Source organism: Myotis daubentonii, chromosome X (genome assembly GCF_963259705.1).
Source record: "Myotis daubentonii chromosome X, mMyoDau2.1, whole genome shotgun sequence".
Lineage (NCBI taxonomy): Eukaryota > Metazoa > Chordata > Mammalia > Chiroptera > Vespertilionidae > Myotis > Myotis daubentonii.
In genome coordinates this window covers 35,892,279-35,918,915 of record NC_081861.1, presented here as the reverse complement: position 1 = coordinate 35,918,915, position 26,637 = coordinate 35,892,279, and the positions used below count along the sequence as shown (strand labels likewise).

The following is a 26,637-nucleotide window of genomic DNA, read 5'->3' as shown; positions in this document are numbered from 1 at the left end:
AAAGTACAAATATCATTATGGTCCTACACTTGTATAATGGTTTTAACTTCTTAGAGTTATCAGGATTTGTATTTATATTAGTCTATCCTCAAACCAGGAAGGTGATATAATTGAGACAAGTGAACCTCTATTTAACAGATGAAGTAAGCAAGTAGTAAAAAGATTTTGTGGCTTTCTTGGGCCACTCAGTGTGTCAACTGCAGAACAATCAGGCTATCTGACCCCCAACATGCTGCTTTTTCCACTAGCTCATATTAATGTTCACAAGCAACACTTTGGTTTTCCTTTGGACTTTTCTGATGCATGTTTTTCTTTTGAAAACAGAGAGGGGGAGCTGGTGAATTGCTAAAAAGGTCATACCTGAAAAACAGTCACAGTTGGGATCAATTTTGCAATCACAGTCAGTGGGGGCACCAGCCATGATGGAGATCTCCCCATTGGTGGTAACTTGCTGAATGCGGTTTACTTTCCTCTCATCTGTTTCAGCTATGAAGAGCAGGCCGCTGTGGGAGACGCTGATGGCCCTCGCTGACTCCAGAGTGGAGTGAATTGCCACCTTGCTGACCAAGAAATGATCGATACCTGGCACCTGGCAGTGAATGGGGCGCCCTGCAATGATCCGCACGCGCCTGTTCTCAGAAATTTGCAGCACAATATTGTTATCTAAGACATACAATGAATTGTCCATGGGATTGACTGCAAGGTCTGTTGGCCACTCTAACCGCACCTGCAAAAAGAACAGAACACACACTATTAGGTTATAATATCTTTCCAGGGGCAGTTTTACTTTGGAAAAAAAACAACAACACCTGGCTAATTGGTTGCTCTTGTCTCAAGAATTTTAGCAATGTTGGTGTTGCCTCCAAAGTTGCGGGAGGATGATTGATCCAATGTTCTGTAAACATATCTATCACTTATACCATTTCAAGCATATTATTTTTTGCAATAATTCCAGAAGGGTCTTCTAGAGCAGTGATTTTTAACCTTTTTCATCTTATGGCACACATAAACTAATTACTAAAATTCTGCAGCACACCAAAAATACATTATATATGTTGCCAATCTGACAAAAAATAGGTATAATTTTGATTGATTTACAAAAAATATAATAGTAATTACCCTTTTTGCTCCAAAGTGGCTTTTAAAAAAATCAGGTGCCTATACTTGGATATAAGGATTTCTGGTACCAAGAATTAACCAATCAGACACAACCTTATTGTGCGACATGACCGTTATATGACCTACATATTTATGGTTCATGACAGGGCATTCACAGCAGATGGCTATTGTTGTGTTGGCTGTTATCATTTTATCATTAAACCTGTAAGGGAAAAGAGGTCAGTGCCCCTGACTAAATAGTCAGGTACTGCATGTTTAAAAAATTCTTGCGGCACATTGGTTGAAAATTGCTGCTCTAGAGCAGTGTTTTTCAGAGTGTGGTCTCTGGACCATCAGCAACAGCATCACCTAGGAACTTGTTACAAATGTGAATTCTCAGGTTCTAACTTAGACCTATTGAATCAGAACCTCTGGGTTGGGGGCCCAGACAGCTGTGTTTTAATAAGCCTTCCAGGTGACTGTAATGCACACAAAGGTTTGAGGACCACTGCTTTAGGATCTTTGTGTCACAATCATATGCAAATGTCTCTCACTGTCCTATAGATGCATGGAAGAGCAAAGTTATACAGACTTCTAGAAAGCAGAATGCTGGAGAAACCAGATTTTACTCGAATAGTAACCTTTTGGGACAGGACCTTCCATTAGCATAGCATCCATCTTGTGGCATATTCATGTACAGCACATCAATTGGTGATTTGGAATTCTAAGTTGACCTGGTTCACTACATATCTCCCTTTGCTCGGCAAAGAAACAGGTTGATTAGTTCTTTAATTGAATATTTCCTGAGTACCTTCTCTGTGCTAAGCTCTGTGATAGGCTTTGGGGATTCAAAATAACTATGACATTACTGTCCATGTTATGAAGGAGGAGGCAACAGAGAGAATATGAGAGCACTTCACCCAGACTAGGAGTCAGGAAGCAGGGTATTATCAGAGAAAAAAAATCCCATGTGAGGACACAGTAAGAGATTGGTCTTCTGCATGCCAAGGAGAGAAGCCTCAGGAGAAACTAAACCTGTTAACAACTTAGTCTTGAACTTCTAGCCTCCAGAACTGTGAGAAAATAAATTTCTTTTGTTAAAACCACCCAGTCTGTGGTACTTTGTTAAGGAAGCCCTAGCAAACTAATACACAAGGTAATGGAGGGATATACATGTCTATCTTTATTCTGGCTGTGGGAAACCACTGAAGGGCTTTAAGTGGGAGCGTGCCATAGTCATATTTAGGTACTAGAAGGATCACACTAGCTTCTGTTGAAACTATAATGGAGGAGGAGGAGAGATGGGAAGCAGGTTGATAGTTTAGAACAGGGGTCCTCAAACTTTTTAAACAGGGGGCCAGTTCACTGTCCCTCAGACCGTTGGAGGGCCGGACTATAGTTTAAAAAGAAACTATGAACAAATTCCTATGCACACTGCACATATCTTATTTTGAAGTAAAACAAAACAAAACGGGAACAAATACAACATTTGTATTTGCATGTGGCCTGCAGGCCGTAGTTTGAGGACCCCTGGTTTAGAGGCTCCTGCAGTGGTCCAGGTGAGGGATGATACTGGCCTGAACTAGGATGGCAACAGTGGGGATGGAGAGAAGTAAATGGATTTGAGACACATTTAGGAGTTAGAAACAAGGATTAGTGTGTGTATGAGTACCTTGTGCCATGTTGTAGGCATTGGGGAATCCACAGACCAACCAAACATGGCTCCACTCTAGTTCCTTTCTAGCCCAATGCCTGCCCTGACATCTTGATAGCTACTATTTATCACTGGGCACTTCTCAGAGAACTGTATTACGTGCCCTCTCACCCCACCACTAACTTATTCTGTACTTTATTTTTCATCTCCTAGCCTAGACAAAGGCAGAAAAATCTGTCCCTTTCCTGTTCAAGATAGTAACAGTAATGTAGCTACTCTTCTTTGTGTCTTGAGTGAATGCCCAAGGAAAGCTCTGTTTTTCTTAGTGAATCTGAATGTTTGAAAACAAGATACAGATTGTCATTGCATTCTGAGGCACACTATTTCCCTGGATGGAAGAGGCCTTACACTCAGCAATGAAGTAGATAAAGGTCAGTCTGAGATAAGGCCCTCCCTCTATTTCTGTCTTTTAATGGAGGGCAACTGTAAAGGAGACAAAGGTTTTCTTTGACCTCCTCTGTAGCACCACTTGGGGCTCTTTGCTCCCTGTCTCCAAGTGTCTCTCCCAGACAACCAGCAACCTCATTCTGTCTCCATGTCTTTGCGTGCCCTCAACCTCCTCATAGGCTGGCCTTCTCTGGTTGGCACCATATGCCTCTGGGCAGCTAGGAATTTGAATGCTAATGGAGTATAAAGCTGAGCTTGTGTTGTGCATGTTCTACAGAGTCTTTCAGACCAAGGCCATTGGATAAGCATTAAACACCAGATTTAACAGCTCCCAGAGCGGTTTTCCTTGATGTGTTCCTCAGCACATCTGTCTGAGGCCTTTGCACATCAGTGCCCTGCCACCGCGAGAGTGAGCGCCTGCTGCTGCGGAGGGCGCCGACTCCTCCTCCGACACGTGACCCCACTTGGGACCTCCATATACACCATCATGCTTGTACAGAAGCTGTCTGTGGAAATAAGCTGGGGCTGCCTGAGGAAGAGGAAATGTATTTATTTCAGTACAACACTCCTATTTTGATCGAGTCTGAAGTCAGTGACCCAGAAAAAACAAAGCCTGCAGAAATGACATTCTAATTATCCCCAGTCTGAGGGCTGAGGCCAGGACAGAGGCCAGGGACAACACACCTGGCAGGAGTCAGAGAAGGATATGTTTCAGACTCTGTTCGCTGCTGTCAAGGCTGCCTCTGAGATAAAGGCTGGTCGTTGGGAGATAAGCTGTTAAATTCTCCAACTTGCTCAACTGATTTAAGTCAATACTATTGGTGTCATGTTTATTAGATTTAATATTACCTCAAAAATGCACCAGCTATTGTGTCTGTTTTCTTTTCCATCAAATAAGTCACCCTCTGGCAGTTTCCTGTAACTAAAGTGACCTTTGTGCTTCTGAGACACTTTCTCTACCAGCTGCATAGAATCCCTGTAATTCCCATTTGATTTGGCGGGGCAGCTTGTCTATGAAATCCACTCAGATGAAAGATGTGTGGCTACTTAGTAGTCTAGGGTCTGCCTTTTCAGAAACTGGACCTTTTCACCTTTCTCAGGTTGTCAGTTCCTTTTATATCCTTCTCCTGTTAAATACTCCCATTTCCAGGTAATTTTTCAAGGAACCGGTGCTTTAGACCCACATAATAGAAACACTATATTTCCTACCAAGGCATTTCCTTAACACAAGCTAACATGGAATGGAGTCTGTGAGCTGCTGGCAGTCAGAATTAGCATCTATTAGTTGCAGAGACCCAAGATTTATATGCTACTGAGGTGGGGCTGAGAGTAACCCCTGAAGGTTGCTGGCATTTATCCAAGTAGATTCTGTGGAGAAATACACATTACTGTTTGGGCCATGGGGGCGAAAGAGATGTAGGCACAACAGTTAAGCTCTGCTAGTGACCCAGCCTACAGGCAAACCACTTGGCCTAATTTGTGGTGGTTGCCCCACCTTGTAAAAATACATTAATTTGTTTGAAATGTCAAAATGTATTTAAACTAAACTAGCATGAAAGGTCACCAGTGTAGCCGCCAGCTGGTGGGCATGCCCATCTCCCAACAACCTGCCCTAAGAAACAACTCTGAGCAGAAGGAAGCTCTCGGTTTGGAAGTCAGGCCTTGACAGCACTATGTCTTCCTTGGCTAATCGAAAATTTGCCTTAAAGGGACTTGACTCACAGGTCAGCCAGTCCCATGGTTGCTTTAAAGATCCAGCTAATTTTGACCTAAGTAGTAGTTTATAAAGTGGCAGAATCCTAGAGGGAAAAATCCATGTGTAAAAGCGATATCTAAAGATGAGCCCTTGATTAGACTGAAGTAGAAAAATCCCTCAATTATAAACTTAACCCCACAATGGAGACATAGACCATAATTTGTACATTTGGGCTCTCTCTAACAGTCTGAAGGCTGGATCCTTCCTTAACTAGTATACAGCCCTAGGCAAATGAGGTCTCCTCTAGGAGTCTCTGGTTCTCTCATCTGTAACAAGGAAAAGAGGCTAATGATAATCTAGCTAACTTCTGAGAGTTATTACTTTACAGTGGGTTGCTCTTAAGTGGGTTAAATGAGATAGTGATGTAAAGTGTTCAGCCCAGTGCCTAAGGGATGGTAAGTGGTATTAACATTAATAATGGCTTCAAAGTCATAGACCTTTAGATCTAGAAGGAATCTAGTTTAGTTAAATATACATGTTGTGCCCCCCCAAATGTATACACACTTTAAAAGCTGATAGCTCAAATTTCACTCCTTTTCAGGTTTAACTGATTTGAAATAATGGGTGAAGCGAGACTAAGCTTTGAACAAAGAAAATTTATCCACTAGACTTTTTTATGGGGATACAAAACAGATAAAGTTTACGGTACAAAATAGGCAACAGTTGACGAATTGAGGGTGTATAAATACCAAACAAAATGATTCTTCATGTTTTCAATTCCATTCGCATTATCAGCAATGCCTGGACCAGAATGGTCATCAGTTTGAAAACAGGCATTGACAAAAAAAATTATTAATTTATGTAGATTCTTTTAAATTTTTGAAAGTGAACTCTATGGTAATAAACACAGACTTTATCATTGCCCTGACCAGTTTGGCTCAGTGGATAGAGCATTGGCCTGCGGACTCAAGGGTGCCGGGTTCGATTCTGGTCAAGGGCATGTACCTTGGTTGCGGACACATCCCCAGTAGGGGGTGTGCAGAAGGCAGCTGATCGATGTTTCTCTCTTATCAATGTTTCTGGCTCTCTATCCCTCTCCCTTCCTCTCTGTAAAAAGATCAATAAAATGTATTTAAAAAAATACATTAAACACAGACTTTATCATCATTCAAAGTGTGTATACATTTTTTGGGACACCCTATAGTTTCCTTTCAGCCCTGTTTCCCACATAATGTCTTCATGAATTTTGCTTTACCTGTACAATACTCACACTATTGTTGACTTAATATTCTTTAAATTGACCTACTTTTAAAATATAAATAGGTGCCACCTCTTCCTTTGAACTGTTCCTAATCATTAACATCTATAAAATTACAGGCCCACTCATCTGAGCCTTTAATGAAAGTAACTACTGTTTACTGAGTGCTTCCTACATGCCAGGCTCTTTACATGGAAATAAACTATTAATGTCCCCACTGTCAGATATGTGCTCTTAGCCTCTATGCCGTCTGATTTCTCACCTAGAAGAGTGAACACATTCCCTCACACTCTCCTCACCAAGCCTGGCCTCCCCTTTACTTTGTTTGAATCAACCTAAAGAGTGTGCTCTCTTTGGCTGAGAAGATCAAAACTCATTACCAGTTGAGCAATTTGTCTTTCTCATGTGTTATCTTTCAGTTCAATGCTCTGTGGGTCCTACTTTGTGCCAGGAACTATTACAAAGGTAAATAAAACAGGTTCCTGCCCTTGATTATTTCAAAGTTAAGTCAGGGAAGGCAGTTACAGAAACAGGCCATTTCAAAATAATGTGGTTAAATGATGGCAGACATATGCCCAGGGTAACATAAGAACACAGAGGAGGCGGTTTTGAGAAATACTCATAGAAAAGAAATGTGTAACCTTAATCTTGAAGGAAGAAGCAAAGGTATTGAGAAGAATCAAGGTGGAAAGAGTGATCTCAGTTGAGGGATTGGGGGGATGAGGGGACATTGGGGGGGGATAAGGACACATTTGTAATATCTTATTCAATAAAGGGAAAAAAGGAAAAAAAAGACAACCCCCCCTCAAAAAAAAAAAAGAATGAACAAAAGGATAGAAACATGAAACCTATGGGAGTGAGGGAAGGAATGATGGTCTGGGATTACTAGAAATAAAGTAGGGTAGGTAGTGGTGGCAAATGAAGTTAAAATGTTTTCCAGGGACAAGGTTTAAATTTCTCCACTGAGGCACTATTGGCATTTGGGTCCAGATGATCTTTGTTGTGGGGCTGTCCTGTGCATGGTAAAATATTAGCAGTGATTCACTGGATGCGAGTAGCACCTGATCCCAAGTTGTGACAACCAAAAATATGTCCAGATATTGCCAAATGTCCCCTGAGGGGCAAAATTGTCTCTTGTTGAGAACTGGCCCAAGTCATGGAAGTTCTGCTTATACTAAGAACTTTAGATTAAGACTGTGGTGTTGAGGAGTCAGTGAAGGTCTTTAAAGTTGGGGGCTAATATGGTCAGATTTGTGTGTGTGTTTTTTTTTAAAATGTTCCTCTTTTCCCCCCCATAGCTCTCCTCCACCTGGTTTCCACGCCAACCCAGGCCCTTGCACCCCCCCGCGCCCCCGCCAACTGTCCTCATCTATAGGTGTAAGATCTCTGTCCAATCTCTTCCCACCCACTTTCTGCTCAGGAATTACCAGTCCGCTCCTTTCTCCATGCCCCTGATTCTATTACATTCACCAGTTTATTCTGTTCATCAGATTTTTTATTCATTTGATTTTTAGATTTAATTGTTGATAGATATGTATTTGTTGTCACTTTGTTTTTCATAAGTTTTTATCTTAACCTTTTTCTTCTTCTTCCTCTTCTTAAAGAATACCCTTCAGCATTGCATATAATACTGGTTTGGTGGTGATGAACTCTTTTAGCTTTTTCTTGTCTGTGAAGCTCTTTATCTGACCTTCAATTCTAAATGATAGCTTTGCTGGGTAGACTAATCTTGATTGTAGGTTTTTGCTATTCATCACTTTGAATATTTCTTGCCACTCCCTTCTGGCCTGCATAGTTTCTGTTGAGAAATCAGCTGACAGTCGTATGGGTACTCCCTTGTAAGTAACCAACTGTTTTTTTTTCTTGCTGCTTTTAAGATTCTGTCTTTTGCCCTTGGCATTTTAATTATGATGTGTCTTGGTGTGGTCCTCTTTGGATTCCTCTTGTTTGGGATTCTCTGCACTTCCTGTACTTGTAAGTCTATTTCTTTCACCAGGTAGGGGAAGTTTTCTGTCATTATTTCTTCAAATAGGTTTTCAATATCTTGCTCTCTCTCTTCTTCTGGCACCTCCATAATTCGGATGTTGGTATGCTTGAAGTTGTCCCAGAGGCTCCTTACACTATCTTCATATTTTTGGATTCTTTTTTCTTTTTGCTCTTCTGGTTGGGTGTTTTTTGCTTCCTCATATTTCAAATCTTTGACTTGATTCTTGGGACCCTCTAGTCTGCTATTGAATCTCTGTATATTATTTTTTATTTCAGTCAGTGTATGCTTCCTTTCTGACTGGTGCTTTTCCATTTTTTTTTTGGCATTCTCACTAAGATCCTTGAAGATCTCACTAAGTTCCTCAGAGGTTTCTAGAAGATTCTTGAGTAACCTTATAACTGTGGTTTTGAACTCTATATCCAGTATTTTGCTTCCTTTCATTTGTGACATGTTTCTTTTTCTCAGCATTTTGGCTGCTTCCCTGTGTTTGTTTCTATGTATTGGGTAGCTGCTAAGTCTCCTTGAGTTGATAGAGTGGCCTTGTGTAGTAAGTGTGCTATAGGGCCCAGTGGCTCAGCTTCCCCAATCACCTGAGGTGGACACTCTTGGTGCACCCCTTTGTGGGCTGTGTGCACAGTCTTGTTGTAGTTAAGCCTTGATTGCTATTGCTATCACTGGGAGGAATTGACCTCCAGGCCAATTGGCTGAGGACCAGCTATGTCTACAATGGAAGAGCTGCTGTGCAGGAGAAATACTTATGGGGCAGGACTTGCTTCAGTGGGGCTTTGGTGCTCATTGAGTCTGCCTCTTGTGTCACTTATGGATGTGAAAAGTTGTAATCTGGTATGGTTTCACACTGACCACTGGGTACACTGGCTCTTGGATCTCCAAGGAGGTGCAAAGTCAGCCACTGCCTGGGGCCACCCAGCAGGAGCTACAGTGAGATCTGCAGATTCCTCCTCTTTGTATTGGGTTTGGAAATGCCCAGAAAAGGCCCTGCTGTGAAGCAAGGTAGGCTGCTGCTGCCGGCCCTGGGCCTTCTTTTAATAGCTTTGTGGCTCCCTGACCCAGCTTCTGCCTGTTTGACAGGTTTTAGGCTGAGAAAGGACAGGCCATTCATACACAAAAGCCACACACAGCTTGGGTGGGTTTGTGTCTCAGGGAATAACCAAGGCGGAGCAAACAGCAGTGGTTGCCAGTCAGCCCTGCAACTGGAGAGGTCCTAGCATGAGAACAATGACTGCTGTAAGCACCTTCATCTGAAAAAAAAAAAAAGTTGCCCCCGCATTCCTGTCCCTATGCCAGGCAGTCCAGTTTATCCCCATATGTGTCTGGGTCCCCCATAGTCTCACCCGGAACTGGAGTTCAGAGCAAGCGGGAGCTTGTATCTTCCTCCCTCCCAATTAAAAAAGAAGTGCACCTGAGTGCCAGCCTGTTCCGCACCTCCGCACCTCCTACCAGTCTCGCTGCGCTTTCTCCACCTCTCTGGCTGTAGTACTTCCACTCAGCCAGCTTTCCCGTGGTTCTGGATGATAGTTGTTCTGTCTTTTAGTTGTAATTTTGATGTGGTTCTGAGAGGCAGCAAGTATAGGTGTTTACCTATGCTGTCATCTTCATTCTCCCAGATTTGTATTTTAGAAAGATCACTTAGGCTTCAGTTTGGGAGGCAAGCTGAAGGGAAACCAGCCTGATGATGCAGGAGAACCAATTTACAGGCCATCTATTCACCAGTACCTCCATTCATTAAAGCAATCTTCCATTCAACCACCTGACAAACATCTGAGTGCTGATCCGGTAGACATAGTCTCTGCCTTCATGGTGCTGACAATCTGGAAAACTGCTTCTCATACTTATTTTTTTTTTTCTTTTGACTTACAGAGCCTTTTGAGAATGCAATGAAAGCTATGTACTTTCTCCCTAGACAAAGGCTCAGATGTAGTAGAAGAAAGTCGTTAAGGGCTCAGACTCTGGAGTCAAGACTTCCTGGGTTCAAAATTCTATCTCTTATTTACTAGCTTTGTGACCTTGGAGCAAATCAGTTAATTTGCTTAACTGATTGAGTGGGTTGGTGTCTCTCTGAGCCTCAGTTTCCTCTCTAGAAATTATGTATAGCAGTAATATCTTCTCAAGAAAAATCTACATACAGCACTTAGCACAGTGTCTGGTACACAGAAGGAGGTCTGCAAAGGCTATCTTATTATAATTATTATGATAGAATATGCCTGTATTTCTTCTGGTCCCTGTCTGGCTACTGCAATATTCTCTTCCTTGGCTACCACATGAACTCCTAAACAGAATCATATAGTCATGCTCTGTTAATGTTTCCCTTGTTTCTGACACCAGATATTTCCACCTGATCATTTATTCCATTCCTTGAGAATTCTTCTAAGCTATGGGTCTGCCAAGAAATATTTGGCTTATATTGGGGCATATTATCTCACATATATTTTCCAGACAATTTCAGGCTAGCATTTTAGCTTATTACTTGGATCCCCCACTGTTATCGGTAACAGTATTCTTGATACAATTCCAAGTTCAGAACATGTTACTTTAATTAACTTCTTTTGTTTTGCCAATGAATGTCTGTTTATCCCATTTTAGGCACTAGGCTAGGCATTAGGGAGCCAGCTGTAAACAAGATAGACTGGATCCTGCCCTCACAGAGTTTATAGTCTTTTGCTGACTTCATTTCCTTGATTTTCCAGTATATACAAGGGGTTGTTAGTGACATATACCAGTAAACTATTTCTGTTCCATTCCATCCATTTTAATGGAAGAGCCTCAAAACCTATCATGGCTGTTACTATCTTTTACAATTGCCACCAAGTGCTAATAACTTCTTTTCTCAAAGATCAACTGTGTTGAAAAATCAAGTTGTTTGCCAAAAGAACTTCTGTCCCCATCCCAAACATGATGCTTCGATTCCCCTGCTTTACTACATTTCTAGCCTTACAGCTCATTTGAAAAACAACTCGGTTTGATTTTTATTTCTGAGGCCTCTTCAATAAGTATTCTCAGGAAGTATATGATTATTCCTTCTGTAGTACGCTAGCCTTGGAGAAGATACAGTGACAGGACTGAATGCTCTCTGCCAGGTGTTCTGCCAGTGCCTTGTAGATTTCCCTATGCTTCTAAAAGCTGACAACTTAAGACTGTTAGCACCACTTTTTGTCAGTTTCCAAATGGCCTTCTCATTTCTTGACACTGATACTGTCTGAGCTTTTATAAAAGAAGGAAAAAGCCGTCTGGAGAAAGTTTGGTTTTCTGCAGTTGCAAAACACCATGACACCTTTGAGAGTGATGACCCTTATTGATCTTGCTTTTAAAAGTGGAAATTATTGGAAGATGAAATACATCAGGACTATATGGACTTGTCAACTGGCAAATTATTTCCCATTATCTCAGGTCCACACTTTGGTGTTTCTCTGAATCATGACTGAGAGTTTGAGGAACCTCTCAACCTTTGGTCAAATACATCAGCATGGCCTGTCTCCATGGTTGCCCAATCAGAATAACTGACACTTTAGTCAAATTATTCATTGCAGATGAATAGCCAGGATCAATCTAACCAAGAGTCACAATTGGACTGCACTTCAGAATCATTCTACTGTATAGCCTATAGATTAAATTATATCTACATCAGTGTTCCTAAAACATTTTGGGAGTGGAGGAAGCAAAACGAAACAAAACAAAACAACCCCAAGGTAGTCCTGGTGTATTTCATCTTCTAATAATTTCCACTTTTTAAAAGCAGGATCAATAGGGGTCATCACACTGAAAGGTGTCATCATGCTTTCCAACTGCAGAAAACCAAACTTTCTCTAAATGGCTTTTATAAGTTTGAAGAAGATCAGACAGTTTAGGATCAAAACAAAATGTTGAATTTGTAGTTACTAAGATGACTGCAGTACAGACTACTAGTTCTAGTCCTACCTTATCATCATTCACTCCTTCCTCTTTAGTAGTAAATCCCCAATAATTCATCTGGGCACACTGCTCTCTAGAATAGAAGACATTACAGCCTTATTTGCAATTATCTGTAGCCATGTGATCAAGTTCAATGCAACCACAAGTAAGTGGAAATGTGGGAACATCCACATTTTTATATTCTTGTTTTCAAAAGCTGGTAAAGGAGAGCTGACACAACTGGAAGGAACCTCTTTTTGCCCTTCTTTCCAGACTGCAATATGGATATACCAGTGATAATTTTAGTAGATATCCTAGACCATGAGATGGCCATACAATGGAAGTTATGTGCTAGGATGACAGGGTGGAAATACAGGAGCCTGAGTCCCAGATGACTGGCTGCTATCTTGCTTATGCCACTGTTATGTTGGGGGGCGGGGGAGGTTCTGTTATTCTCAGCTTAATCTAATCACAATGAAGAAAATGTTCTTTTAAGCTTTATTCTTGACTGGTGCTACTGACTACACCATTAAGGCCAAACTGGTTGAACAAAATTCTAGTTTTACATCACTGCATAGATCCCCAGTGTTTTCAAAATTAAATTAAATTGAAATAAATTAATGTCCAAAAGTGACAGACAGATGTGGTATAGTCCACTAGGGCAGCCCTTTGTTAAAAGGATGACTAATTGCTTCAACTTAATGATTAACCTCAAGCATTCTTAAATACACAGTGCTCCATCTTTGGGTATTTGTTCAAGCTGCTCTTCTAGCTACATGACTCATTCAGAAATAGCGCCTCTATTATACTGTAAATACTTGTTTGCCTTCTTATATTCTCTATGAGGTCTGTGAGTCTTCAAGGGTAGGGATGAGGTCTCATTCATTTTTGTATTCTCAGGATATGGTGTTACAGTTGGTAAATGTTGAATGAAAGCATTAGTGCTTCATTGACTGTAACATTTTTAACCCATGAAAGCATTTAAATTATAAAACAAATAGACTCTAAGAAAAACAAATCCGGATTTCCAGAGACTCACTCAGGTTAGTGGCAGTTTACATATTTTCTCAATTTTAAGATGTGCATTTTCCACTCCCTTCATATTTTAACTTTTCTGAAGTGAGAATGTGTCTTATAATCAATGCATACATTTAATGGGGCATTTTCCCCTGCTACCCAAAGTTATCAAATTGATGCTATGTTTTACAATCCACAGTGTCTTAGAATTGAGGAAATACAGTATTTCTATTTTGGTCTGCAGACTTTGGGGATTCTGAGACTCTTTCAAGGAGGTATGTGAGGTCAAACCTATTATTTATCATCATCATCATCATCATCATCATCACTAGAGGACATGTTTTTATTGATTTTTAGAGAGAGAGGAAGGGAGAGGGAGAAAGAGAGAAGGAGAAACCTTGATGTGTGAGAGAGAGACATTGATCAGTTGTCTCCTGCACTCCAACCAGCGATCGAACCCACAACCTGGGCATGTGTCTTGACAGGGAATTGAACCCAAGACCTTTTGGTGTAAGGGATGATGCTTCAACCAACTGAGCCACAGCAGCCAGGGCAAAACTATTTTTAAATAATATTATTAGACTTTTATACTTTCTCATGAGTGTACAATGGATGACAGATAAAACCCACATAAAGAAAAGCTCTTTGGGTTTCCCAATAATCTTTAGAAGTGTAAAGGGGTCCTGACACCAAATACTTTCAACAATAAAAATTTTAAAAAAGCTTGAGAATGGTTATCCTAGAGGAAAGAAACAGTGAAGAAAGCCATCCTGTTATATAAGAGTTTCATCCAAGCTCATTAAGAAAAAAGCATCTATCCTTTCCAAGATGGTTCCTGAGGCCATAAGCTCTGTCCAAAAGCACACTGACAGAATGGTTGAAAATCTTTATTTCCTCCAGAGACCCAAGGCCTGATGGGTGATATAAAAGTTTGTTCTTTCAGGCTCCCTTAGAGCAATCAGCACGTACATACTTTCTATGAGTCTGCCGTATAATTGCCACTACCTCATCTTAATAACAGGCGTAATTGCTCTGAGTTTCCGTCAACCCTTTCTTGCTTCTCCTCTCTGAAGCCTCAATTTTGGAAATGGCACTTGTGAATACATGGAACATTTAACCACTTCCAGTTTTCAATTTACAGTCAAAGTCATCTATCAGTAGGAGACAAAGGCCCAGTGTGAAAACTACAGAATGTCCTTCAGACTCCACAGTTAATTTGTAAATTTGATTGTTATTGTAAGAAGAACATATTGTACATGATGCTACTTGCAGATTTACTATTTGTATCTCTCTGTATATTGGGTTTTATCAGTAAAGACAAAGAACTTAACCCTTTCAGCACTTTTGAGTTTAGGGAGAGGAACATGAAAGCATTACTTTTTTTCTTTCTTTTTTTAAAAAAATATATATTTATTGATTTCAGAGAGGAAGGGAGAGGGAGAGAGAGACAGAAACATCAATGATGATAGACAACCATTGATTGGCTGCCTACTGCATGCTCCCTACTGGGGATTGAACCTGTAACCTGGACATGTGCCCTGATCAGGAATCGAACTGTGACCTCTTGGTTCATAGGTCAATGCTCAACCACTGAGCAATACTGGCCAGGGCACTTTTTTCTTTTGAGTCTTTATTTTAATTTAACTTTATATGTATTTATTAAATACCTACTGTATATCCAGCACTGTGGGAGACACAACTATAGAAGGAGAGACAACTAGAGAACAAGCCAAGGTGACATGAAATCAAATGTGAGGCCAGGTGATGAGGCCATAAATTCTGAAAGAATTCAGAGTAAGGAAAGGACCACTGTGGGCCTTCATGCAAGAAGAGGTGGGACTCCTATCTGCCTAAGAACGAAGGCTTTGCCTCCATAGGAGCCAGGAAATAAGAAGAAGCTCCTGGAATCATTCTGCTGAGTTTCTTCCTGCTGAGAAGTTGCAGAAACTTGTCTGTTGCAAGCTGTTAATAGTATAGTAGTGGCTCGACAGAATAGATCAAGCCTCCAATTCCCTTTGGCACCTAAAGCAATTTACAGGCCAGAAGTATGACTGCATGGCTTTTATGAAATGGTCTGATTTCATTGATCAGCCACTCCAAGATTATGTTTTCATTTCTGTAGCTACTGCTAACCCTTCTTTCCAGTATAATAGTTCAGGTAGGACCTATTCAAAATTTCACCATGGAGATATCAACATATAAGTGGGCAGGGTTCTAAATGGGAAGAACAATATAACAACTCATGATTGCTCTGCTCAAAAGTTCATTTCAAGTTAGACTAGAATTCCACAGATTGTCTCTCTTTGTTTTAAAATATATATTTTTATTGATTTTAGAGATGAAGGGAGAGGGAGAGAGAGATAGAAACATCAGTGATGAGAGGATCAGTTATTGGATGCCTCCTGCACAATTGGGGATTGAGCCCGCAACCTGAGCATATGCCCTGACTGGAAATCGAACCATGACCTCCTGGTTCATAGGTCCATGCTTAACCACTGAGCCACCACATCTGGGCAGATTGTCTCTCTTGTCTTAACTCTGTAATGTTTCCAAATGATAAGGACACTAATAAGAGCAGATGGCCTAATGAACATTGAGAGGGAAGGCTTAGCTGGTCCTATTTTCATTAGGCCTCCAGTGTGCTTCTGGGTTTTGCCCACCACTTCCCTGTGTGTAATACGAAACAGCATGCACTCAACAGATGGCCAAGTTCAGACTTCATGCTTCCAGACCTCTGGAGACTGGCCACCTGACCAGTTACCATGTGTACAGAATCATTTAAGGAAGCAGGGAAGGTATGGACTTCAGCCTGAACAAAAGTAAAAAATGGTGAGATGAATATTGAGTGCCTGAGCTTCAACAAGAGGGGAGTCAGAACCACTCTCACAAACACAATGAGCACCTCTATGTGAGGTCTCCCAATGTCAGCTTCTTGTGGATAAAGCGATGAGAAATCCTCTGTGGCAAACAGTCCACTCTAATTAATGTTACATCCAAACTGTAAGCATATCTGAGTGACTCCAGCAGCAACAATGACATGGAAATTTAACACCTCACTGCACAGTGTGCTAGTTATTAAGCTATTGTCTCATAGCTTAAAATTCACCCTTTTAAAGACGTTGCTTTGTGGCACTGGGCTTGGGACTCTGCAAACTACATTTCTCTTTCACCAGCTGGATTTCTGATAGGTTCTGACAATATGGGAAATAAAAGTATTTTGGAAGGCTAGAGGAGAGAGAAAGGACTTGCTCTTGTCTGCTTGCTTTCTGTTCCTGCAACAGCAGCCCTTCATCCTGGCAACAGTAGCTGGCTGCACTTAACAGCTCCTTTCCATACTCCGAGAACCAGTCTCATCGTGACCCCTGAGATGTACCTGAAGCAGCTGTTTGGCATCTTCTCAGAGGAGTAGGTCCCACCTCAATGGAGTAAATAAATCCTCTATATTTCTAGGTTATGATAATTCCAACCTCTTTTCTTTGTTTCCCAACCCTAGAGGTGGGGGATGCTTCCTGCAGATACTATTTCTCTTTTATTTTCAACCTTTTAATACCTGTACAGCTCATTCCCTATATTAAGTTTTCTTTGCTAAAATAACTAATGTGGTTTCTGTTTTTCTGACTGCTTGACTGAGATTCACAGCATGAACTCATATACAAAAGCAGAGAAAGAACAATACTCACTGTAGGCCAGTGGAAAAAGAAAGCTAACAAAGGTGAACAAGAACCAGCAAAGACTGCCTTGGCCCCAGAGAACTTGTTAGTCACTAGCATCTGCTGCATATCTACTGGCCTGTGAAGCTGCCATGTCTAGAAAATATGCATATGAAATAAATTCACTGTGCTTGGACTCTATGAAGTTGGTTGATTGGCTTTATCCAGAGTTTCTCTGACTCTCTGGAACAGCCATGCTGATATTATTTTCTAGAAACTTTTCATATCGTGATTTTTGAGGATGATTTCACGATGGATCATGCCACTCTCCCATATGCCTTTTGGAGACAGAATTCTGTACTGAATGGTTCAGAAGGTTGGCCCATGACATTTCCCATAATCTTAAATTTACTTGTAAATAATAATACATTAGGTGTTTAATACTAAGTATCTTTTATATTCCATCTCACAAGTCTCCTTGTCAGACATTGGGATTGCTCCTTCAGAATCTTCTTGATTTAAAGGTGGAAGTGTATTCTGAAGTGGACTAAATGCATACTTCTCTTCTTATGGATCTCAAGATAAACACCTCTCAATAGGTGTAGCCTTTTGGGAAATCTTTTATATGTCCCTGGGCTCACTTTTCCAAATATACTAACTTTTGCATGAAAAAGATGACATTCCTGATGATAGCCAACAGAACTTTCCCTTTGAATTGTGTTTCCATTTAATAAAGATGTGTTGGCACTGATTCATGCACTTCCCTCTCCCATAGTTAACAGAGAGCAGGTTTATGTTTAAAGGTATAGTCTGAAATATAATTAGGCCAATTGTCTTACATTGGGACATAGGCCAGGATGTTGGTCGCATAAGCTCTAGACTGTAACCAGTGAATTTACCAACCAGATATTTCTATATCTTAGAGAGTTTGGGGTTTATTTCAGGTCATGGCACCTGCTGAGTGAAGTTTGTAGAAGACTGAGTGGTTACAAAGTAGTTTGCAAGCTTTGCATCTTGTGATTCTCCCTGAACTTTGAAGATGATTTTCCTCTAGTGCTTAATAGTTTTAATAAGGGCTAACATGCCAGTGTCCTTTATGTGGAAAGAGGACACTGCTGAGGGGGTTTTATTTATGTGATAAATTATGTTTTCTATATAGCATTGAGCATGGTACTTGACTTTTATTTTAAGGCCCCTGACAACTCTGGCTATTTGCTCGTGTGCAGACATTTCAGTAGTACTTGGATATGCTGGAGTTGAAAATGTTGACTTGCTGTTTTCTACTTCTTATAAAAACAGCCTGAGCTGTCACTTTGGAGGGAGCAATGCAAATATCTCTGATAATAGGTTATTATACCCCAAATGTGATTTTATTTAAGACATGCAAGCCTGAAAACTGAACTTAAAAAAAGAGTTTAAATAAATTTGGAGAAGGGAAATGATATTTAAAGGAACTCTGGATCATCTTATTGCAATGTTTTTCTCAGTTTGTCTTTTGTTAAATTTGGGTTTTTATATATTAGAATTTTAAAGAAATGATTGACATGTTTGGAACCTGAATATCTTGATAAAAAAGAAAGGTCATTGGATAGATAAAGCAACTTGTAGACTAATATTTCTTCAAAAGTACTAGGGCACTGCTTTCTTCTTATGAATACATCAGGCTCATCTTTCCTTTTGACTTCCTATTTAGCTGGGAGCCTCTTTGCTTTGTTTTGGGAGAGTCACATGCATCATATTGACCTAGATAAACTCTGTCTTCTTATTTATGTACTCTCATATTTAATTTTGGGGGGAAATTGACACACCTAGGCTACCCACTAAATAAACTGCTCCTTTACATCTTGATTTCAAATAGATGGAAGATTATTTAAAATCTGTACACCTCAAATCACTGATGTCTGAAACTTTTACTGCATTCCAGCTTTAGCTCTACAGTCAGCATGACACTTCTTGAAAGCAAAAAGAAAATGAAGGATTTGGGGCACCATTCAATGACTATAGTGAACATCCTTTAAGTGATTTAGATAGAGCCTCGCATCAACATTAGGCAGATAAAACATTCTGTGAGGGTCATAGCAGGTTAAGACCAGTCTCTGGAGCACATGTTTGTACATCCCATCAAACTCATCTATACATAGATACATGCATGCCCCTCTCTCTGCAAAAGATGCACCTATGTACAAAGGACAGAAGGAAAGATTACACACTTTCTATAGCTGTGCCAAACTTCTTCTTGGTCCTTTTTATCTTGGTTCCATACATTATCAGTTCAATTCTCTGTTCTGTGAATAGGTGGTCAAACACTACTATAGTTATGAGCCACAATAACATTTCAGTCAATGGCAAACTGCATATAAGACAGTGGTCCTGTAAGAGTACAATCTAGCTATAATCTTTTATACCATATTTTTACTGTCTTTTCTGTTTAGATACACAAATATTTACCATTATGTTACAACTGCCTACAGCAATCAGTATAGTAACATAATGTACAGATTTGTACCTAGGAGCAATAGGCTATACCATATGGTCTAGGTGTGTGGTAGGCTATACCACCCAGGTTTGTATAAGTGCACTCTGTGATATTCGCATAATGATGAAATCACTTAATGGTGCATTTCTCAGAGCTATCCCTATTGTTAAGTGGATCATGACTGTACTACAGTGCTGCTGCTGCTGCTGCTGCTACTGCTAATCTATTGAGCACTATGCACCTGGCATTTTGCTAAGTGATATATATCTCTATCTCTATCTCTATCTCTATCTCTATCTCTATCTCTATCTCTATCTACCTACCTACCTACCTATACTTATTAATCCTCACAACTTTTCTATAGAGGAAGGTAACTTTATCATCTCATTTACAGATAAAGAATTTTTCCCAGGGCATACAGCTGCAGGTGGCAGATCCGGGATTCAAACCCAGGTAGCCTGTGTTCCCAACCATTATGATTTACACATTTACACGTGTGTGTGTGTGTGTGTGTGTGTGTGTGTGTGTGTATTGATTTTAGAGAGAGGGGAAGGAAGAGGGAGAGAACAATATTGATCTGAGAGAGAAACATCGATTGGTTACCTCCTGCACGCACCCCAACCAGGGAGCAAACACGCAACCTGGGTATGTTACCTGACTGGGAATCAAACTGGCAACCTTTTGGTGTGTGTGACGGTGCTCAACCAACTAAGCAACACCAGCCAGGGCCTGACTTTTTATACTGATATAACTAGGAAGAAGAGTCTGCCCTAAAGCCGGGTTTTGACTCTTACACCCTCTATAAAAGGAGTAGAGAAAAGCTTGGCTCTCCTTTGCAGTTTCAGAAGGTGTTCTGTATTTGACAGCATGATGAGAGTAGGTTTGGATTGAATGAGTAATAAATAACATCCAGGAATACATTTAAATTAGAGACTGACAACTACAGATATCACACAACCAGAATAACCTCTTTGCAGAATTATTTTGTTCTTGTGTCCTCCTACTTTAAGCAAGTGTATGATGAATCAACAGAAAATATTTCTTGAAGATGCCAATTAATGTCTTACATCATCCTTTACATTGGTATAGCAGTTCATACTTTTCCAAGTGCTTTCACATTTAAAAAAAAGGCGATGATACTTAATCAACAATTGGACCACTTACTAAATTAGCCTCATAAAGAGGAGTAATTAACCGGCTCTAAAATTCTAGTGTCTGTTTTCCAAGTGTAGTGCTGAATCTGAAATTATAGAGGAACCTCTTTTGGGTCAAGAAGTAGACAAAAATGATTTAACGTTTTTTCTATATCACTGTATTTCAGAAAAGAACAGGATAAACAATTCAAAAATAGATGTGTTTTTTTCTAAAATGTACAAATGGTAACTAAAAGTACTGTTTCTTTAGCATTATTATATCATTTTCAGCTATAAACTTTAACAGATCACTCATTTACAGGTGCATAATGTGAAGAGCCACTAGGGACTCCTAAAGAAAACTGTTTTTAATGGTTCTTAGTGCTGCTGTCAAATCAAAGACTGAACAACATCTATGAAAGCATAATTTGATTGCTATATAGATCAAGGTTTGTACCACCTTCTTTCCATATGCCACTGTGGCAAATGAACACATAAAAGCCAAGGTTACATGTAATAAATACCATATGACCTCTCTCTTCACTTTTGATCAATACCAACAATTTACAGTTGCAAGAACCTCTCAAAAAACAAAGTTCTTTCATGTTTGTTTTCTTGTTTAACTTTTACAATAGTTTTAGGAGATAATCTGTGTTTTTATCCCACTTTTTACCATTGAGGAAGCTCAGACACAGAGTCCCTAAGTAGCTTGCCTAAGGTTGCATTTTTAATAAATGGCAGAATCTGGAATCACAACCAGGACTGTCTATGTCTGTTCTACTAGACATGCTACCTTGGTCAAAGGGAAATAAATGGGGGGTTAGCCATTTGTCCAGATAACTTTGATAAAATATACCCCAGTACCCCTGAAGAAATAAATGAATAACTATTCCAAGCTGATAAGCACATCTTTTAGAAAGTGAGCTCATTTTTATTCAATAGTCATTACTTTCTAATTCAAATACTTCTATATTTAAGGTTCTTGATATATTGAGGCCTTTGAGATGAGAGTGGCTAAGTGAGCAGCATGGTTAATGTAGACTGCGATCCCTCTTTAACTTGTAGAGACTAGCACTTCCCCACTTCCATGTCTCCATTTATGATCATGAGCCTTTGGACCAGCAGGAGGGACTGGCTGGGACTGATGTGTATTGACCTAGTGCATGAGGCTGAAATGAATAGAGCAGAACATTGCTGATTTAGGATGCTTCCATTTGGACTACTGCAGCAGCCAATTGTGAGCAATGAGATGTCTGCACTATTGATGTCCAGGCATGAGAAGAGAGAAAGAAAATGGGAAAATTCATTGGAGGTTTAGTTGGTATGGGTTTACTATTATTATTGGAAAAAACCATAATATTAAATATATCATATGGACCATTTTTAACTTTGGTAGTGTTATGTATATGCATATTGCTGTGTAACAGATTTCTAGAGCTTCATCTTATAACACTGAAACTCTATACCCATTAAACACTAATCCCTTCTTTCCCATCTCCTTGATAGCCGCCTTTCTTTCTACTTTTTGTTTCTATGTTTTTGATTACTTTAGATAATTCATATGAGTGGAATCCTAAAATATTTGTCTTTTTGTGACTGGCTTATTTCACTTTGCATAATGTCTTCAAGGTTCATCCATGTTGTAGGATGTGACAAGATTTCTTTATTTTTTATGGCTGTATAATATTCCGCTTTAACCTGCTATAAGGGTTTTTTTCAATTTATCTTTATTTTTGAAAGTATTACAGATGCTCCTATCCTGGTGTAAGTTTTAATGCTATATCACCCATTGGTTAGTGATCGCTATAGAAGGGGTTGACTCAGTTGGTTAAACTAACCATGAACAAGTAGGACAAAGCAAATGCTTGGCAAAAGGGCTACAAGATAACTCTTTTGGTTTCATAGTACTATCCCATGGGCCTTGTTAATCTACTGATTGAGCCATCTTTACTGCCTAACCTCCTCTTATCCCTTTGTCACCTTTCTTTTATTCCCATCTAGCTGTGCCTACTGTCCACTAGTATTGCTGGCTCCTGATTGAAGTGTGTACAGATATCTCTGATAACTTACTTTCATCTTCCCTGTCTTACTGTCTTAATGTTTACCTGAAACTTACTCCTTCCTTCTATCACATATCCCTCTGTCTGAATTATCTGGAGTGTGGCCACATACCTTTTTTGTGTTTTGACAGTGAGATAGGTTCTGTAGCCATTGAAGCATTACGAGGTGTGCTGGGGGTGAAAGTGGTAAGATTTTCATCTCTGGTGGCAAGAATATTTAAAATAGACTTTCTTTTTCCCCCCTGAGAGATCCCTTTATTCAAGCAAACTTATTATAATTCAGATTTTCTTGATTCCCCACAGATCCTCACAAAATTCAGAAGTCTGTCCCTGCAGGGAATCTATAATAATAAAAGCCTAAGTGACCATTGCAACCGAACGGACGACAGAAAAGGCTCTGTGGGGCGACTAGGCCGGCAGGGGGGTTACTGAGGGATGACCAAATGACTGCGCAGCAGGCTGTGTGGGGCGACCAGGCCGGCAGGGGGGTTAGTGAGTGTCAACCAAATGACTGAGTAGCAGGCTGTGTGGGGCAACCAGGCTCCCAGGGGTATTAGTGAGGGGTGACCAAACGACCGAACAGCAGGCTGTGTGGGGTGACCAGGCTGGCAGGGGGGTTATTGAGGGGTGACCAAACGACCGAAGAGCAGGCTGCATGGGGTGACCAGGCCCACGGGGGGGGCAGTTGGGGGCGATCAGGCCCACAGGAGGGGCAGTGAGGGGTGACCAGGCCAGCAGAGGGGGGCAGTGAGGGGTGACCATGCTGGCGGGGTGGAGGGGAAGTTGGGAGAGACCAGGCCAGCAGGGGGGGGCAGTAAGGGGCGACCAGGCCAGTGGTGGGGCTATTAGGGGTGACAAGGTCAGCGGGAGGGGGCAGTTGGGGTCGACTAGGCCAGCAGGGGGGGCATTTAGAGGCAACCAGGCTGGCAGGGGGGGCCAGTTAGGGGTGAACAGGCAGGCAGGTAGGTGAGTGATTAGGAGCCAGTGGTCCAGGATTGTGAGAGGGATCAAGCCTAAACTGGCAGTCGGACATCCCCCAAGGAGTCCTGGATTGGAGAGGGTGGGCTGGGCTGAGGGGACCCCCCCCCCGCATGAATTTAGTGCACCGGGCCTTTAGTTTCACTTATAATGGCCTTCATTTGAAAGATCTAATTCTGTTCTCTTTCAGTGTGCACATGGGAGAGTGATGGAAGTGCACAAAGAAAAGCAAGTAACCCCTAAAGAACTTGAGTTTCAATATCATCTGTATCACTCAGAGTGAAGGAGGACATTCTGTTGGCAGGGGAGAGAGCAAGATATGAGAGACATTAGGCAAGAGTTTTAAGAAGAGGGAAAAGAAGGTACCTTTTCTGTTCTCAAACTATCATCCTTTCCCTTCCCTTCCCTTCCCTTCCCTTCCCTTCCCTTCCCTTCCCTTCCCTTCCCTTCCCTTCCCTTCCCTTCCCTTCCCTTCCTTTCCCTTCCCTTCCCTTTCCTTCCTTTCCTTTCTTTTTGTTCTCCCCACCCCAATTGCTGTAACTTTTCACATATGGATATTATATAGATTTTTTTCAAAACAACAGAAAACACTGAGTTCACTTGATAATGTGAAATGTACATATAGATTTTGAAGAGGAGACTTTGTATTTCATTTTCTATCCAGTTACGGTTAGTTTATGTGAAGCTTGCAAAAAAAATCTGAAGGACAATAGATAATGGCTTTTTCAGTCATGTAGAGACAACCAGGGAAGGCAGAGGTGTGTTGCTTGGGGCAGATGGGACAGATGCTGGTAGATAAAAGAGAGTTTTGTTTTTTTCTGTTTAAGAAGAATGACTACAAAGAACATTGATTCAAAGTTACCAAAGTCCAAGGTGGATGAAGGGACTGCAAAAGAGCAGCTAACTTCTTTAAAGAGAGTTTAAGTTTCTTGGACAGAAAGAATTACCTCTTAGAGAGAACTTGCAAATGGGTTTTTAGAACATATTCTCGTGATTATTGAGAAATAGTGAGCAGTAGAGCATGGGCTAGAAGATTAAAGATAGTTAAATATAGTTCTGACTTCAACAAGAATCAGAAGATGTGCCCCACAAACTGCATGGAGGGAACCTGATGTTGATTTGGAAAAGACCCTTGAGTGCGTTATTAAGTAGTTGTTTTTTAGTTCTTAGATGAGGAAGTAGTGCCTATGGATACTATGACTAGAAACAAATGATGCCAAGGCTTTCTTATTTCCTTTTAGACAGAATTACCAACCTGAGGTTGGTAAGGTTTCTCATGATAATTTTGTGGAAAAGTTGAGGGAAATATCGGTGAAGGTAGTGTTTTTCAAACTTGTAAGCCACTCAGTAAGATATATTTTATACCATTATCTGGGATATACAATTGAAATGAAAGTTTCATGAAACAATACTTACTTACCCTTACTATACATGACACATTCTGAATTTTTTTGTTTTATTTCATTAAAAAAAAGCTGGTCATAGGCTATTATGCTGATTCTGGACCCACTATGAATCCAACACATAGGTGAATCCAACACATGGGTTCATAATCTAACAGATAACTAGTCTAGTGGTGTCACAGTTTCATCTGGGCCTATCCATCTATTTTATCATCTATGAAGACTTAGAAGGCATTCCTCAAATCCATAGTAACACAAAGCTGAAGACATTTCATAATAGCAGAAGAATACAAAGAATACAAAAATATGGGCTGAATATAATAAGATCGAATTGCATACAGACTAATGTAAGATCCTACATTACATGCAAATAACCAAGTGTGCAAGTATAAGAGGAGGATGGGGGTGAGAGACATATGAATTTTTAGTCCTCTGTAATCACATCAAAAGTGTCCAAAATCCAATTCAACTTTAGTTGTAGTTTCTTAACCTGTGCTCTTTATTTCCTTGGCATTTTGCAAAAGTACCTTGGGAGTCGCTATAAGAAATACTAATAGGTGGGGGTGGGCCTGAATAGAAAAGTTATGGGATATACTTCTTGTTTGAATCTGCCGTTTGCATCTGTTTTATAAATGGGAACTTATTTTGTTTGAAGTAAACATTCTTTGGCAAATCCTTTTGAAAACAACCAGGCAAAATTAACAGAGACAGAGAATATAGAAAGAGGGTCCTATATTCTGGATTATTTTATTCATTTCTGGAAGCCTCATTTTCAAAGAGATACAGATGGAACATGTTTCTAAGAGATATAATAGGAACATTTTCAGAGAAGAGTGAAGAAAATGGTGAAGAAACTCAAAACCATTCTGAGGTACAGTTAAATGAATTGTGGATGTGACTTAGGAAGCCTGAGAGAGTTGTTCACATATATTGATAAGGTTGTCATGTGGAGGAAACAGTTTGATATAGTAGTTTGGTGAAAAAAATGTGGACTTTGACATCAGTTCGACCAGGTTCAAATTTGGACTCTGCCATTTATTGGTTATGTGACCTTGATCAAGTTACTCAACTCTTCTGACCCTTGTTTTACATGTTTATTAAAAATAGGTGAACATAATACTTACCTTGAAGAATTGTCATGAGGATTAAATAAGATAACATATACAAAAATACCCAGTATAGTGCTTGGTTCACTAATATATCTATTTCATAGAAAATAGGTTAAGTTCATGACACAGGGCCTAAAAAGTTGCAGTAAGACTAGATGGTGAACGTTAAAGGAAGATGAAAAAGTTAAAGGGATCCCAGAAGAGTTTTACGCTAGTCAGAGATATTGAAAGATGGAATGAGCTGCTTGGAGGAGGTAGTGAATTCCCTGTCACCAGAGGTATTTGAGGAGAGATTGATCTGTTATTACATGAGGAGAATATTCTAGAGAGAAGTCCAGCATCAAATGATTGGACAGAGGAGTAGGATTTCCAGTAGATTAACTACCTCAATAGATTAAATGCCTAGGGCCAAAGTTTGCTCCTCCAAAGAACCAATTGCCATCCTTCGTCCTTCTTCCATACCATGGATGATGCTTCCCCCACCTGTTAGGTGCATCTGACAAATGGGTATTCTGGGGACCACTTGGGAGTATACAGATGATCCGGTAAGAATTTAGGGAGGATTGATTACGTAGCAGATACTCTATACCAGTGGCCAGCAAACTTCGGCTCGCGAGCCACATGTAGCTCTTTGGCCCCTTGAGTGTGGCTCTTCACAAAATACTGACTTCTGTGCATGGGCCACGAAGTTTCAATCGCACTGTACATGCGCGCCTGCACGTGGTATTTTGTGGAAGATCCACACTCAAGGGGCCAAAGAGCCGC

At 40.4% G+C, this 26,637-nt stretch overlaps 1 protein-coding gene across 2 annotated transcripts in view; it reads right to left on the bottom strand.

Annotated features, from left to right (window-relative positions):
- Positions 1-26,637, bottom strand: part of TENM1 (teneurin transmembrane protein 1) — a 641,347-nt gene that overhangs the window by 53,876 nt on the left and 560,834 nt on the right. For both annotated transcript variants that reach the window (XM_059680479.1, XM_059680478.1), the window contains one exon: positions 361-727. In XM_059680479.1, the coding sequence (XP_059536462.1) occupies positions 361-727 (367 nt within the window). The remainder of the gene's footprint in view (positions 1-360; positions 728-26,637) is intronic.